General features: G+C 41.1%; 1 protein-coding gene across 3 annotated transcripts in view; it reads right to left on the bottom strand.

The window, feature by feature from the left end:
• The window catches only part of MICAL2 (microtubule associated monooxygenase, calponin and LIM domain containing 2), a 234,378-nt gene that overhangs the window by 17,724 nt on the left and 198,637 nt on the right, over positions 1-18,017 (bottom strand). For all 3 annotated transcript variants that reach the window (XM_065943806.1, XM_065943807.1, XM_065943808.1), the window contains 2 exons: positions 15,655-15,747; positions 12,708-12,801 (listed from right to left, as the gene is read on the bottom strand). In XM_065943806.1, coding sequence (XP_065799878.1) covers positions 12,708-12,801; positions 15,655-15,747 — 187 coding nt within the window. The remainder of the gene's footprint in view (positions 1-12,707; positions 12,802-15,654; positions 15,748-18,017) is intronic.

The following is an 18,017-nucleotide window of genomic DNA, read 5'->3' as shown; positions in this document are numbered from 1 at the left end:
ATTTACTTTCCTGAGTGGAATAATTTGCAATTTTATAGCCTACAGTTTATTTTTAGACTCTTCCTTTCCTCAGTAGTCAAAATTACTTTCGGGGATCTTTGAACATAGAGTCAAGTGCAGATTTCTAGGGACTCTGCTTTCCCAAAGCACTGGGTGCAGGCAGATGGTGCCTGGCGCAGGCTTGCCTTGCTCTCAACCCAAACAATGCACTGAGATTTCCATCACCTCACTGCCACCCACCAGAGAGCTTCCCTGTAGGTCCTAATGAAGTCTCGAGGAGCACTGCTCCTCACTGTAGATGTAGTAGAGTGAAGAGGCAGAGGGAGTGGGCTTTGAGATTGATCAGACCTGTCTGTCCCACTTACAATGTGTGACCTTGGTCAAGTAACCTCACCTCTTTCTGCCTCAGTCTCCTCCCTTGAAAAATGGGGGTGGGGACTTCCCTGGCAGTCCAGTGGTTAAGACTGCCACTGCAGGGGCCCTGAGTTTGATCTAAGATTGGGGAACTAAGAGCCCACATGCTGCTTATGCAGCCAAAAAGAGAGAGAGAGAGAGAGAGAGAGAGAGAGAGAGAGAGAGAGAGGAATGCAGTGATCATAGTCTCTGTCTCATAATTGGTTATGGGGATGAAATGACAAGATGCATGTACAATGTTGACCAGGGTGCTTGGTACATAGTAAACACTCAGTAAATCGTAACATTATTACTACTGTGCTGTTGCTTCTTTCAGCATCTAATTCTATGTTTCTGCGTGGACTATTTGCTGTATCTCTCTAAAACTCAGGTAGAGTGTAATCCCTGACTTGATTACCTATGGCCAAACTTTGTCGAGTAACTTCCCTTGAGATTAATAAAAGCACTTAAATAATAATATATATATATATAGTTTTGTCTCCACGTAAATAGAAAGATCATATGGCTAGATCATCAGCACTTGCTTGGGAGGAAGCCCAGAGACTGTGCCTACACAGTCTGTGAGCTCAGTCACACCTCCAGCTGCTGTCATGGCTGCTGGGGAATTGGAAATGCTTCCAGGACAGGGAGGTGACTCTGGCATCTGGAAACCAGGATGCAGCTAGGACGGTGCAACCTGAAGGCGAGCAGCCTCTGGCTATGATGAGAATAGCCCAGCCACCTCACCCTCACTGCCACCCCTGCTGTGGCCACCATGGACCGGTTCTTCCTCTGTTCCTATGCCCTCGTAACACGCTCTCTCCTAGACAAAATGCAAGGATCCTCTTGTTAGGCAAATTAAAGTTATCAAAACTCAACATAAAAAACTTTTTACTAAAGGGGTCATATAAATTGACCCTCTTGTCCCTAGCGAGCTCTCAAAAAAACAAAGCAAATTTTGTCACTCCCTACTGAAATTCAATGCACCGCCCCCCCCAAACATATACACAATTGAGTTTAAATCACCTAGCCTGACAGCATTTAGTCCTTGCTCACAAAAGAGGGATTGGCACTTAACACCCAGAACTTTTTTCTCAGTGGAGAATAACAGACTAAATGAACAATCTATTCTTTCAAGTCATGGCTTTTTAACCATTTCCTTTCATTGGTAATGCTGAATGCTCCTCTTTGAATTGGTATGTGGTTTTTCCAAGTTGGGTCTTGTGTTGCTCTCTGATTCACAACTGTCTAAGTCTTTAGATGTGATTTCCCACCTCCTTAGAATCTATGAGAAGTTCTACTTTGGTTTTTCCTGCAATTCTGTCAATGCCCTTGACATCCTCAGTGTCTGGAGCATGAAAGGGCATTAGAGTAATCACAGCTAGAATCCTTGGTAGCAGTGGGCAAGCATCTCCCTCAGATGGCAGGTTTCAGCCCCTGCCTCTGGCTCTCTGGCCTCTGGTCAGCTCTCAGCTCCTGTGCACATCCATGGACTTATTTCATTTCATCTCTAACCAGGCCTGTACCCAGCACTCTGGGTACTTGATTTCCCACAGCTCCTTACACATGATAGTGGTAATCCACTAGGGGTCTGGTTTGATTCAGTCTTGACAAAAACTGGACACTGGAAAGTAGGTCATGATTTCATTCTGGGAGTCAAGGACTGCAGCTGAAAACCATAAACTCTAGCCCATCCTTTAATAAACAGCTTTTTGTTTTGCTTTTAGCTATGTATTCAGTCACCATAAATGAAGTTTTCTTGCTTTTGAATTTTACTGAGATGATATAATATATATAGTCTTCTACAACTTGCTTATTTTAAATTCTTTCTATATGTTTCTAAAATGCCTCTATGCTGCTCATTTTCACCGCTGTATTTATAGTATTCAGTTGTATGTGCCACAGTTAACTATACTACAGTTTATCCATTTTTCTGTTAATGGATAGCTAGGTTGTTGGTAGTAGTTTGCTACTGTGAACATTGTTGTATATATCTTCTGGTTAATGTGGGTATGAGTTTCTCTGGAATATATAATTAGGAATGAAATTCTTGAGTAGTAGGTATGCAAATGTTCAGCTTTTCAGCATAAAGTCAAATTGTTTTCCAAAGATTTGTGGTTGTTTATACACCCACTAATATTGAATAAAAGCTCCCTTTGTTCCTCACCCTTGCCAAATACTTAGTATAATCAGATTTTATAAGTTTTTGAAAATTTAATAGTTTAGTTCACACTGTAGTATAAATTTGCATTTTCCTAATTACTAATGACTATTCTTCTGTGAGATCTAGGACTTCCCTGGTGGTTCAAATGGTAAACAATCTGCCTGCAATGCAGGAGACCTGGGTTCGATCCCTGAATTGGAAAGATCCTCTGGAGAAGGGAATGGCAATCCACTTCAGTATCCTTGCTGGAGAATCCCATGGGCAGAGGACCCTGGCAGGCTACAGTCAGAGGGGTCACAAAGAGTTGGACACAACTGAGTGACTAAAACTATTACTGTTCTTTTGTGAAATGTATATTTATACCATTCACCTATTTTTATATGGAGTTGTTTATCTATCTCTTATTGATTTGTAAGCATTTTTTACATATTCTGGAATACTGGATATTTGTTATATTTATTACAAATGTATTTTGCAAATTAGTAGGTTTCCTTTTCTGGTTATATTTGTTGCAAATTTATTTTTCAAATTAGTGGCTTATTTTTTCCTTTCCTTTATGATGTCTATAGACTACCAACTTGAGGTCTTAGAGATTCTTAACATTTCAAATTAAAGTCTTTAATTTTTATGACATTGATTATATGGTTTAAGATAAGGTTCAACTTCATTTTTTTTCCTGTATGGAAAGCCAGCTGTCCCAGAATCACTTATTTCCTGTGAATTGCAATGCTACTGCTGGATTATATCAAGTTTTCATATATGTGAGATTATATTTGGGTGTGTTGATGGTTTTCAGTGAAGTATTAAAATTGGCTCCATAAAGGATGTGCATATTTTTTCTTAGATTTATTCCTAGGCACATTGTGTTTTTATGCTAATGTAAGTGATATCCTCTTTGCTATTTCATTTTCTAGAAACCAATGCTGAGATATGGAAATGCAATTGATTTTTCTATTTTGATCTTTTTTCCAATCACATGATATAGACTCTTATTATTTAAAAAAAATTATCTGTACATTCTTTTGGGTTTCTATGTGGTTAATTCTATCATCTGGAAATGACAAAAATTTGTTTCTTCCTTTCCAAACCTTGTGCTGTTTTATCCTTGTCTTACTGTACTGGCTATGTCTCCTGTGCAATATTGAATAGAAGAGGTGATAGCAAGCATCCTCGTCTATTACTGATTTTAAAAGAAATGCTTCTAATATTTTACCATTAAACAATGCTGTTTGCTACAGGGTTTTGGAAGATATGTTTCAAATTCAGAAAGTTCTGACTCAGCAATTTCACTTCTAAGAGCACAAAACACCAATTTGAAAAGATATGTGAAGCCCTATGTTCACTGCAGCATTATTTACAATAGCAAGATGTGGAAACAACCTGTGTCCACTAATTGATGAATGGATTTTAAAAATGTGGTATATATACAAAATACTAGCCATTAAAAAACAGTGAAATCCTGTCATTTGACAACACGAATGGACCTTGAAGTTACTATGCTATGAGAAGTCACACAGAGAAAAATGAGTACCGTAGGATTTCACTCGTGTGTGGAATCTAAAAAACAAAACTGAACAAACAAAATAAAACAAAAACAAAGTCATAGATACAGAGATCAGAGCAGTGATTACCTGAAAGGAAGGAGTAGAGGGTGGATGAAATGGATAAAAGGGGGTCAACTGTATGATGATAGATGGTATCATCTAGATTTGTGGAGGTGACCACTCTCTGGTATATACAGACATCAAATTGTCATGCTGTACACTGAAACTTATATAATAAAAAAAAATTTTAAGCTTCAAGAAGGCAAAATAAAAAGTTCTTTTTTTGCTGAAAGTTTTTATCCTAAATGAATGTTGAACTTTGTCAAATTATATTTTCTTCTTCTATTGAAAAATCATATGGTTTTCTCTTTAATTTGTTAATATGAGGATTGATAAGTCACCCTTAGAATGTCAAATTTTAAAATGAATTGAATTAAATGTTCATTATATTCTTTTATCTTTTTGAATCTTTCCTATACCTATGGTTATGTCTTTCACTCATTATTTATTTTTTCTCTTTTATTTAAAAAAATCAATTTAAGAGGACTGCCTTTAGTCTTTTGACTTTTTCAATGAACAAACATTTGGCTTATTTGACCCTATTTTATCTTTATTCTCTATTTCATTTACATTTGTTCAAATATTTATTATCTTCTTTCTTTAGGTTTATTTTTTTCTTCATTTTCTAAGTGAAGTTGGACACTTAGCTCATTGATTTAAACCCTTCTTCTTTTCTAATAAAACTACTTAAGGCAATACCTCTAAGAACCATTTGCACTGCATCCCATGAGTTTTGATCTATTGTTTTCCTTTTCATATTTACTATATTTAAAATTTCAAAGTATCTTTTAAAATAACTTTTTAATTTTTTTGACCCAGAAGAAATGTATAGTTTTACTTTCCAAATGCATGGTTTAAAAAAATACCCTTTGGTTATTGATTACTAAGTTAGCTACATTGTAGTATAGAATGTGGCCTTATAATATAGATTCTCTGAGATTTACTTTATGAAGCAACATGGTCAATTTTTATAAATCATCATGTCAACTTGAAAAGAACACACATCCTCTAATTTGGGGGTGCAGGGCTTTATACCTATGCCTAGAAAATTCCATGGATGGAGGAGCCTGGTGGGCTACACTCCATGGGGTCACAGAGTCAGACACGACTGAGTGACTTCACTTTCTTTCTTTCTTTATTAAAGTTATTAACTGCAATGTTCAAACTTATAGTAATGTTCTGTCTGTTTGACTCTCATTAATGAAGAGATATAGTAAAACCCTGGTGGCTCAGAGGGTAAAATGTCTGCCTACAATGCGGGAGGCCCGGGTTCGATCCCTGGGTCAGGAAGATCCCTTGGAGAAGGCAATGGCACCCCACTCCAGTACTCTTGCCTGGAAAAATCCCATGGACAGAGGAGCCTGGTAGGCTACAGTCCACGGGGTCTCAAAGAGTTGGACATGACTGAGCGACTTCACTTTCACAATAAAACCTCCTGCCGTGATAATAGAAAGTTCTCCCTTAAGTCTTGTCATTTTTTGTTTTATATATTTTTGAGTCTGCTATAGGCTCAACATTTTAAACTGTCATAATCTTTTTGGTCAGTTGGTCATTTTAAAATTATGTAGTGACCCTGTTTCTTGCTAATCATAGTTTTGTTACTAAATGCTAATTATCTGGGCTTCCCAGGAGGCACTAGTGGTAAAGAACCTGCCTGCCAATACAGAAGATATAAGAGACATGGGTTTGATCAATTTACGCTAGCTTTATTTGTCTTATTTAGCTAGTATATACTTGCCATTTTTTTTTACTTTAAACCTTTCGCTTATTTATGCTTTGTATGTGTCTACTAAATAGCATATAAATGGTTATTGTTTTGATCATTAACTTTCACTACAATTATTGAGATATTTAGACTTGTTTTCTATCATCTTTGTGCTTTCTATCTTTTTAAAAATGCTTTAAAATTTCTGTTTAGAATTGAATTGGGGATTTGGTTTGATTGATTATTTTTTCTTATTTCTTCTCCCTGTTTCCCCTAGTTGATTTGAAGTTATACATTTTTTCCTATTCTTTCCATAATTACAGTTAAAATTTAAATAGGCATTTTTAAATATTCTCAGCTCAGTTCAGTTGCTCAGTCATGTCTGACTCTTTGTGATCCCATGGACTGCAGCACACCAGGCCTCCCAGTCCATCACCAACTCCCGGAGTTTACTCAAATTCATGTCCATTGAGTCAGTGATGCAATTCAACCATCTCATTCTCTGTCGTCCGCTTCTCCTCCTGCCTTTGATCTTTCCCAGCATCAGGGTCTTTTCCAGTGAGTCGCTTCTTCGCATCAAGTGGCCAAAGTATTGGAGTTTCAACTTCAACATCAGTCCTTAAAATGAATAGTCAGGACTGATTTCCTTTAGGATGGACTGGTTGGATCTCCTTGCAGTCCAGGGGACTCTCAAGAGTCTTCTCCAACACCACAGTTCGAAAGCATCAGTTCATTAATTTTTAAATATCCTAACAAAGTCTAACCTTAAAAAATATTTTAGTTTCCTTTTAAACAACATAAGGACCCTGGAAGACTTTACTTCTAATCATTCAACTCCCAACTTATGTTCATTTTAGTCCAGTATTTTAGTTCTATCTTTGAAAAAAAAAATCCATGCTATTTTATATTGACAATGTTTTACTTACGTGTTTATTATTTTTTTTCATTCACCATTTCTTCTTGAATATTTCAGATCAGCCTCTTAGGCTTATCTTTTTTTTTTTCTGCTTAAAGTATATTTGCTAGAATTTTGTCTTTTGGTAATTTGTTGATTTGGCTTGAATCTCATTCTGAGTGGCTCACTTTTTTGTGTTTTGGGTGATTTTAAAAATTATTATTATAAGCTCATAGTTTACAGAATTTAATCTGTCTGAATCCTGAGAGCCTAACCTGAAGCATGGTCTCTGATACAGAATCTACAATTGGTCTTGGAGTTCTAGAGAACTGACTTAACATGGGAATCCCAACGTTAGTTCCTCTACTTTTTGTTAGATTTGAGGCAACCCTGGATTTCTGTTTCTGTGTTTGCTTTCTTCTTGGAACTCATAGGTTTTAGCAGATGTTTCTTCTTTCCCCTCTCTTTCTTGGCCCTGAGAGACTTCTCTCACTTAAAAGTCTAGCAACATCTTCAAAAGTGTCTTGCTGTAGTTAATGGGCTCTATAGTATATATTTCACCATTCTCCTGCTCCATACATTTTAAGAACCGCATTCTGTATTCTTGGCGGAGGCAGTCACTTGGGTATTTAATTAAAAAAAATTTTTTTTTTCAGGTAAAATCACTGTAACAGTGTTTTTTAAAATTGAGGGATGCAAAATTAATTTTATGGGTCATAACAGGCACTAGAAAATGAGACAGAATAAAAAATATCAATCTTTTATAAGTAGCAAAGTTAAAATTATCTCCTGAAACATTGTATTCGATTATATATTTATATGTACTATTAATAACTTGTGATATAAAACATATTTCTGACTGCTGTCATGGGCAATTTTTTTGTGTAAAGCAATTGTCTAGAGCACATAACTCTGAAACACATAACTCAATGACCCCAGGATCCATACATTGAAGCGATGACCCAAGGCTTCTTCAGGAAGAGAACCTTAGCCTGGCCCTCACTGGGTCCACTCTGTAATAAGGCCACTGCTTGACTAGGTAGCTACTGAGGCTGGAAATAGAGGTGACTACATAATAAATGGCTTATTGCTGTTTGTTGAGAGAGGCAGTCTGCTGTAAATCTTGAGCATTCCTGCATGTCTGCTGAGTATGCCAAACAGCAAGGACTAACCATCCTATGATCCCGATCCACTCCTGCAACCAGTCAAGTAGATGACTTGCTTCCTGGGAAAGGGGCTGGCTTGTTGACTGCTGGCTATAGACACTGCTGAGTTCCTCTGCCGGGGTACAACCCACTGTGTGCGCCGCTGCCATCCGGCTCTCTCAGACCACACCCCAGCGCTCGGATACAGGGCGACTTGCACCATGCTGCCGCTCTTGCCATTTGCTGTGCTGTGAGTAAAAACTCCCTTGCTCTGCTGCACTGAATCTCACTGCTTACTTCCAGCACACAGAGTGTGGTAAACCCATCCAAATTCCTTGGTTGCTTAGCTACCAGCTTCAGAATCTTTGCCATGGATGGCATCAAGATTCAAAATCAGGAGTGTCTGACTTTACTATCTGTGTTCTTTGTAGGACACCTTGCTGTTTCATTATCCAAGAAATTATTATTCCTTCTGCTCCTCAGTGGCAATCAAGATAAAAACCACAGAGTGGAAGCCAAACTACTTCCCTCTTCCGGCCTAAGGCTCACGGCAATTTCTCTTGTTGTCATGTATGCTCCTGCTGCCACCTGCTGGCAGCCTCAGCCAGCCTGCTACTTCTGTGTAGACCACTTATCTGTGAGAAGGAAAAGCCATCTGACTCTAAGGAAAAAGAAACACGAAGCTCAACGCAGGCAACCAACTGGCAAGCCTCCCTCAAAGCCGGTAAAGCTATCCAGGAGGAATAATTCCTATACAGCCCCGATCTCAGTTTTCACCAGATTTTACCTGTTTCCAGGTACTGAAAGAAAGCACAGATTCTGTTATTTACTTTGCCTCAATTTGAATGGTGGTCTCCTGCTAAACTGGGGTGTTCCATCACCTTGCACATAACACTGACCATCACATTGACAACCAACAAACCAGTAGGTAGTAGCATTTGACCAAGAAGAGTTTAAGTAGCTGCAAAGCTCAACCTGACCTCATCACAGAGAGTGAGGCTCAGGGCAACCATGTCATTGCATATCATGGTCCTTTACTCTGGGCAGCTAGAACCATCAGGACAATCCATTCCCTTTGTCAAGGACATCTCACACACACACACACACACACACACAAACACACTCACAATGTGTGAGAACATTGTGAACATAATGACTTGTTATCTGGGGTGGATTTTTGTTTTTCTTTGTTTCCCTTGCCTTGACAAAATGGGAAAAAACCCTTCCTGGGGGTGGGAGAGCTTATTTCTGACTGTTGGAAAAAGAGAAAGCAGGAATTGTTGTCACGACAATTAGAAGCTCATCAAAGGCTCATTTTGCTCATCAGCCATCATTGCCCTCTGTCCTGCACCCCCGCATGTTCCTCTAATTCAATGCCCGCCTAATGAATAACTCCTAGGAACAAAAGACCCTTTCAGACTGGTGCACATCCCTATCGGAGGAGACTTGCATAACTGTCGCAGACAACTCATGTTTTCAGGCCTGTCTCTAAATTTGGTTATTCACAACCTTTATAGTTCAATATTATTGTCTAACTGTGATTATTTTCTAATTATCCTAATAATACCTATTAAATAATTCCCATTCAATCAGTTGAACCAGAGCAGCCCAGGCCAGCTCAAATACAACTTAACCTAATAAGCATCGGTCATTCATTAAGCACCAGGGCAATCTCTTAAAGGGGCTTAGTGGAATATTAAACTGCACAGGAATATTATTATTGCATAAATGTTATTACAAGTTGGAGTGTATTAATTTCGATGCCTGGTTCGCACATCTCCTGGTTGGTTTCCTCTGGGGCCACTGTGACTTGACTCTTTCAGTCTCCTGCTCCTTGTTGATCTGCATCTGTCACCCACACAAGGATAATCAAGGAGAAAAAGGCCCATAAACTTAACAGGGAAATTAAATTACCAAGGATATAAAGGGAATGAACAGAATCCATCTTCTGGCTGGGGAAATACTACCTTTGAAAACACCGTAAGCTGGCTGAGTTTCTTTAGCTGTAACTCAAAATAGCCTTTCTTTACAGTGAGGGAGATTTTTCAGGAGCTTTAAAAATTTGGTTTCTAGACTTTACATTTCAAGCAATAAAGAGCAGAGACTCAATTCTCTTAAAAGTGCAGGATATTTAATAATATTTCATAAAGTAATATCAGGTAGCCATTTATTGAATGCCTACAATGTGGTGGGCACTCTTGGGAGACTCTTGGCACACCAATGCCCTTAATTCTCAAAATGATCTAGTAATGTGAGGATTATTAGCCCCATTTTTTACTCCAAGGAACCTGAGGCCAGAGAGGTTAAGTGATCCTCCTAAAACCACACAGCCTAAATGCAGTGGAACAGAATTTGAACACGGGGCTCTTTGATGTTTATGATTTTACCTACCCCACCATGCCATACTGCCTCCCCAGCAAACCAAAACATGTCCTAGCTTTGCTGGTTTATCCTTTTCATTTCTAGGTCTCTCACTGAAGTCAGCAGATTCCCAAAGACAAGTGCCAAGCCTTCATGATTGGGAATATGACCAAACATTTCATTGTATCGAAAGCCCTGACAACAGCTGTAGAGGCAGGCTGTGACCCTCACTCCAAGTAGTGACAAACAGTTATCATTTTTGTCAAAAACCCTACTTCCAATGGGTGGATTTGGGTTCTCATTGTAAGGAAATGCACAGAGTACTGTATGAAAAGGAACAAATATTTATTAACCATCTCTCTCTCCCATGCCAGCCACTGTCTCAGGGCTTCCATATACATTGTTTTGGCTGGTCTTCAACATAAATCTGAGGAACAGGTACAATTGTCACTCCCACTTTGTAAACACAGACTGAGGCACAGAGGGGTAAAAGTAACTCAGACCCTGACATCGCCAGAGAAACACTAACCATGCAGCTACTGAAGCTGAAATCATAGGATCTCTCAAGTGGATGGGCCTTTGTAAGACTCTGGGAGTAGCCCCCAACTTCAAGTCTCACAAAATCTGAGTTTGTATCTGCTGACTTTTTAAGAGAATTAAAGTCCTAACCTTTCTCTACATTGTTTACACAAGCGCACACAGAAATATATGTTTTTCAGTATCTGCTTTTCATGCTTTATAACCAAGCTACAGAAGGCTAAAGATGTCACATCAGAAAATTAAAGAGACAATGCCTTCAAGTATATGGATGTGTTCACACATATAAATGGGGGCTTCTCTGGTGACTCAGAAGGTAAAGAACCTATCTTCCAATGCAGAAGACATAAGAGGCAAGGGTTCGATCCATGGGTCAGGAAGGTCCCCTGGAGAAGGGAATGGCAAACCACTCCAGTATTCTTGCCTGGAGAATCCCATGGACAGAGGAGCCTGGTGGGCTACAGTCCATGGGGTCGCAAAGAGCTGGACACAATTGAGTGACAAACACTTTCATACACGTGTGTGTGTGTGTGTGTGTGTGTGTGTGTGTGTGTGTGTGTGTGTATGTAACTGAATCACTTTGCTGTATAATTGAAACTAACACAACACTATAATAAAACTCAATTAAATAAAAAAAAAGACAATGCCCACCACTAAGTCCAATTGATTAGCCACACACTGCTGGATTGTTTCCAAAAGCACATAGATTGCTTCCAGTTTTATCCCTTACCCAAAACCCTCTGCTGGCTCCTCATTCATTAAGGCATTTCATGTTTGGCCTTTGCAAGTACTGTTCCCTCTGCCAGAACAGTCTCCTCACCTCCCTGGTCACCTCCTGTTCCTCTTCTGGTTCTTCGCTTAACAGATCATCCCTTCCAGGTGATTAGCTTGACTGACCTCCCCTCCCCCCCCCCATTGAGATCAGTTAGGAACCCCATGATTCTGTCCTCATTCTACCCTAACGCTTGTTCCCATCACGACCCTCATCCCCCTTTACTATGGTTCGTTTATTTACATGTCTGTGTCTCTCAATGGACCATACACTTCTCAAAGTCAGAAACTGTGTTTATCATTATAGAAACATTGTCTCCATGTCTAACATAAGGCAAGCCTTCACCAGATGAATTCTGTTTGCATCTAAGAATCTGAAGCTATCAGTAGAATAGATATCATTTATTGCTTTTCCTTGTGCCAGGCAATGTGCTGATTGGGGAAGATTCCAAGGAGAAGGGAATGGCAACCCCCTCCAGTACTCTTGCCTGGAGAATTCCATGGACAGAGGAGCTTGGTGGGCTACAGTCCATGGGGCTGCAAAGAGCTGAACATGACTGAGTGACTAACATAGTACTATACATATATGTGTGTGTGTGTATATATACATATATAAAATTCCTTCTTTAATCTTTATCTTAGCTCTATAAGATAGGAAACCACTATTATCCACATTTTATAGCAGAAAACAAAAGTTCATAAAGGTTTAGAACATGAGTGATCCAAGGCAAAACAGCTGATAAAGGGAGAAGCAGGTGGTAAAGGCAGAAATCAGGACTTTGACTCCAAGTCCAGCTTTGGATCTCTACCAACATTGCTTGAAACACTCAACTATTTCTCCTGAATTTATCTTAATCCCTGAATTGCAAGAAAATAGCAGCAGAGAGACTAGACAGACTAGAAACCCAAGGCCCACAGGCCAACCGATGTCCTGGGAATTTCAAACCGGATGACCAGTTTGATTTTGCAAGCGGGAAGCAGCTGCAGATTGAGCACCCAGGCCAGTGTTGAGAGTTCCGCAGCAGGTGACAAGGCCTCACTGCTTTGCCTGGATGGTTAGACCAACACTCTTCTCAGACCATAGTCCCAGGCCTGAGCCCACTGCACTGGATGCGCCCACAGCGATGCCTACCTGCTTCTCCTCTCAGCGCCTTCTCCAACCTCACGCCCTGGATCTCGGAAGCCCTCTGCCGCTCCTCCACCTCCTCCAACTGCCTCTGGATGGCCTGCAATGCCAGGATTATGTGTCATGCAGGTACTTGCAACATGCAAAGTCAAACAAGAGAGACAGTTCTGCCACCTACTTTCCAAGAGGAAGAAGCCCTTTCTCTTGTGTTGCCAGCTCTTCAGTAAACTGGGTAAGAATCACTGAATTCCCCACACAACTGGAATTTAATATTTCCCTTCTTTAATATGAAAACGTAAAGCAAGGAGTCTGTGTGTAAGCTCAATCTGACTCCAAGGAGTCAGTCCCTTTGGACCAGGCCAATCACACAGACATGCTCTCAGGCAGAGGCTGCCGGCCTGGGTGGGCAGCCCTCGTGGCTGCTGGACCCCTCGGAGCCTCGGCTTCTGACCACGGTCATGGCACAGCTGTTGGAGCTACTGGCCATATTCAGAGTTGGACAGGATCTCTGGGGACAAAGACAGAGCATGCTCCCATTCTATTTTCCCAAGAAGAACCAGCAGATAACTCCCAAGACATTGGAACAGGAGATGGGAGCCAACTCCTGGGGCGGGGTGTTCCTCTTGCAGTCTGGCCTGCCCCTGTCCTGAGCTACAAATTGGCAACCTATTATTTCATTGCACCATGCGGCTTTTTACTGGCTGCGGGAGTGCACTGTGGCTTGCTGCTAGCAGTTTACTAAGACAAGACAGAGATGTTTATTTCATTAAGGCATATCCTCCTTAGACTACTGTAGATACCTATCAAGGCTTGGGGTCATGATGGGCTTTGTATTTACATGTTTGGTTTCCCCACTAGCTATTTCTCTCTTGTGTGTATTAGGAAGGAAAATTAAGGGGAAAAAATCCCTTTCCTACATACATTTTGTTCATCCCCATCAGTTTTCTCTGCTTTTAATCACATGCTGCCACAGGCACATCTCTTGGCAGAACAGACTTTGCACCAGGCACCTTCAAGGAAGCGGCAGCTGTTTGGGCAGGTATAACCTGTGTGTCCTTCCTTCCCCACTTTCTCCTAGCTCTGTCTCACTCCTCTTCCTCCTTAACTCTACCTTGTTCTAAGTCTCCCCTGGAGTCAAATTACAATTGCCGAGGCACCTCTAATCTGTGAAGAGGCCTGAGCAAGGGTGGGGGCAGGAACTCAGCAGCCACCTGGCTTCTTGTCTTAGCTGAGAGTGTTTAAATCCCAAACATAAAATCTGAAATAGATGGGAATTCGAACTAAAACTACTTGTAATTTTATGCTTTCTTCCTCTCTGTCTCTTTTTTAAAAACGACGATATCTTTATAGATCTGTCTCTCGCTGGTAGCGTATAGCATTGCTAAAGGAAGGGAAACATTTAAATGACTTTATGACTGATTGCTTTGTAATTATGGCTATGTAATTGTTATGGACTGAGCAGCTTCCACCCCACACTAAATTCATCTTTTGATGTCCAAACCCCTAAAGTGACTGTTTGGCCCTTACGGAGGTAGGTGAGGCTAAATGAGGTCATAGTAGTGGGCCCTAATCCAACAGGACTGGTGTCCTTACATGCAGAGAGGGAAGGATACCAGAATTCTTTCTTTCTCTTGCTCTGAATGCACGCACACGAAAAGGCCATGTGAAGACACAGCAAGAAGGCAGCTGTCTGCAAGCCAGGAAGAGAGTCCTCACTGGAAACCAACACTGGAGACACCTTGATCTTGGACATCCAGCCTCCAGAGCTGTGAAATAATAAATTTCTGTGGTTTAAGCTGCCCAGTCTGTGGTATGTCATCATGGCAGCTCAAGCTGATTGATATAGTCGTCATTCTTTAGAAACGAAAATCTCAAAGATTATACAGGGCAGGTATGGATGCTAGCAGATTAGGATTCAGAAGGCTACTGTGATTCTTCTGTTATCACTGTCTACTGTCTGGGGTAGAAATATCAGGTTGGCAAAAAATCTGTTGGGGTTTTTCATAACATCTCATGGAAAAACCCGAATGAACTTTTCGGTCAACCCAATACAAGAAGAAGAAATTGTTGAGTTTGCCAATCCGTTTCATAAAGATATCTTGTTCTCAGAAGGAAAAGTTGAAATGTTTCAAGAAAGCCTGTTTCAGAAGGTGAGGATGGACAAAGGGAATTTAATTTTCCCTGACTGCTAGGGGAAGAGGGTGGCTCCCGAGGCAGCCACTGAGAAGAGTAAAGAAGGTTAGTAGTGACTTCCTTCTTGTCAGAAACAACTTATCAGACTACACAACTGGATAAAGTGAGTTACTGGAGAAGAAGATGTAAGGGTACACTGCATTAACACAAGTGATCATTTTAGGTCCCTTTGTCCAAAAACTCAACTGCTCTTCAAGGCCAGGTTTGGGGTCCTCAGGGACAGGGGAAGTGCCTTGACTTTCTGCTTCATTTTGCAGGTGGGTAGATCAACTTGAGCAAAAATGTTTGCAGTAAACAATTAGGCCAGGAAGTCTACAGCAGAATGGTAGATGCTTATGTGTTCAACTAACCTTGGAACAGAGACAGCCCCAAGAGCTGTCAGTTCAGCAAAGACACTGTCAGAAATTCGAGAGAAGGTTATATCCTCATAGAGGACAAAACGAAGGCCACTGCGTGTGGCAGTCAGGGCCTGGGATGGTCTCCAAGGCCATGTGTTGGCTGCCATTCCAGCTCACTTGCAGGACACACGCCTGCAGATGGAAAGGCAGCTGGGAGTGGGCCAACTCAACACCTGGGCTCTCTGGCCCCAGAGCCCCACCAGGGACGGAACCACAGCCTTCAGAACAGCCACAGCCTGGTGCTTTGAGAAGAGAGACTGACCTTTCCCCAGCTCAGCTTCTCCAGTTCAATACAGATTTCCAAATGGCTTCCAGACCCAGACCCCAGCAACCCAGACCCACTCACTCGTTTGTTTTCTGACCTGAGCTTTATGAAGTCTTTTCAATTCTTCTTGCTTAACCAATTGTTTTGTTGCTTTTTCCAGCTTCCTCCTTCTTCTAAGTGTCTTCCTCTCCTACAAAAAACAAAAAGAAAAATATGTCTAAGAAAAATGGAGTTGAAATTTACAAAATACTGTCACAGCCTCTCTCCTCTCCAACCAAACCATTGCTTAACTTCTAGAACAATGATGTTCAACAGAGCTTTCTGCAATGATAGAAATGTTCTCTATCAAGCAAAAGATTGCTTTCCTTCCCTACTTCACTTTGTACAAATAAATCATTAATACCACCAGGTTCTCTGTGTGCCTGGGCTAGTAGAATACAGAACACTCAGAACTGAGGTATTTACAAAACTTGATCCAGGTCTTCATGACAAGTCTAGGACAACTACTAGATTGACTATCAACCACTGCAGAGGTTCCAGGCCATTTGGATGAGGAAACCCCTACTTAAGTGGCCGGGACCTTTCTTAGAAGGCTGGGGTGGAGAGGGGCATGGTGGAATTCACTGGTAGTTGTTGTCCAGAGATTGGCTAACTCAATCTCTGTGGAGAGTCAGTCCCTTATTTAACAAATATCTATTTAGCTCTCATTATACTAATCTACATAATAAATGCCAGCAAGTACTGAGTGCTATGTGCCAGACACTATACTGATTACTTCACAAATATCATCTTATTTATTCTTCAAATTATGTTGTTTTTTTTTAATAGACAAGGAAATCAGAACTCAGAGAAGTTAAATAACTTACCCAAGATGACACAGTCAGGAATTGGAAGCACCAGTAGCTAAGCCCAGGTAACCTGAATCCAAGTGTCCATATTTCCATCTAGTTTATTCTGTCTTTCCCATGCCCAGTACAGTGCAGGTACATCAAGCACCTCTGTTTTATAGAAATATCAGACTTTTACCCTAAATTAAGACCATTCAAACAATTTCAGCAAGGATGCCTTGACAGCCTCATACCATCTCAGCACTTTACGGCAGCAAAGTTGCCAAAGCCCAACTCCTTTATCAAGAGTCAGCAAAGCAGAACCTAGATGGGTAAAGAAAGTCTTGTACTGTCTTTTATTAAGATGACGATATAGAGAAAAAGGATAATATATCAACAAACACTCATATAACCTTACGAAGTACCAGGCACACTTCTTACATCCTCAGCGATGGTGGTGACAATACAGAGAGGAAAGGAAAGAGGCTAAGGAAGAAAAAGATAAAGGACAGAGAAAGAGAGAAATCTGGCAGGGCTGAAGACAAGCTGCCTGTCCCCATCAGTCAGATTCAGGCATTAATTTAAGGGGAGGAGTGCAGAGCAAAGAGGTGAGGGTATTTATTTTGTCTCCAGTTTCCTGACCTGGAGAAGAGCATGGCAACCCACTCAGTATTCTTGCCTGAAGAATTCCATGAACAAGAAGCCTGGCGGGCTACAGCCCATGGGTCGCAAAGAGTCAGACACGATTGAGCAACTAACACACACACCAGTTTCCTGTGTAAAGGTTCATCTGAGCTGACATGGGCTCTATGCCATGTGGTTGGGGACATATCTGTATGGGGCAAAATAGACTAAAAAACCAGAGGGGAAAACACTCCTTCCATTCCTTCAGTGTGAGCTCTGAGAAGTGCTAAAGAAGGAGCCTTTTTGCCAGCTTCCCTTCCTGAAGAATGGGCCATGTCAGAAGCCAGAAGCACCAGCAAGCTTTACCATGCACATGCCTTCTCAGTCATATCTGACTCTTTGCAACCCCATGGACTGTAACCTGCCAGGCTCCTCTGTTCATGGAATTTCTTAGGCAAAAATACTGAGAGTGGATTGCCATTTCCGATTCCAGGGGACGTTCCTGACCCAGGGATCAAACCCATGTCTCCTGCATTGGTAGGCGGATTCTTTACCAAGGCGCTACCTGGGAAGCCCAGCTATACCACACTGCAGGCTAAATGATGATCGGCTCTGTTCTGGGTCACCAGGAAGACACAGAGCTATTTGGAAGGCTTGCCCTAGGTTATCATGGTCTTGCTATTTTGAGAGCTTTGGGCCACTCCATTCTTTTGGTCCCCATGAATGTCAAGATGCTTGATGCTGGGGTCTCTGCCTCATTTGAATACAGAATTAACTCAGGGTCACTCAAGAGGGTGAGAAGGACTTTAGGGAAACCCTAGAAATCAACACACAGAATTCACTTGTGTTGAGTGCCAAACTAATCAGACACACTCACAGTCAGAAATTAGAAATCTCTCAGTATTGTCTTATTCTCATTCTCTCCCCTTTCTCTCCCTCCCTCCCTGTCTTCTCCCTCTCTCTCTCTCACACACACATGTCCCAGTTCCCTCCTGACTTGCTCCAAGCT

The sequence above is a fragment of the Muntiacus reevesi genome, chromosome 9 (genome assembly GCF_963930625.1).
Source record: "Muntiacus reevesi chromosome 9, mMunRee1.1, whole genome shotgun sequence".
NCBI lineage: Eukaryota > Metazoa > Chordata > Mammalia > Artiodactyla > Cervidae > Muntiacus > Muntiacus reevesi.
The sequence above is the reverse complement of the archived record's forward strand: the minus strand, read 5'-3'. Positions and strand labels throughout refer to the sequence as shown.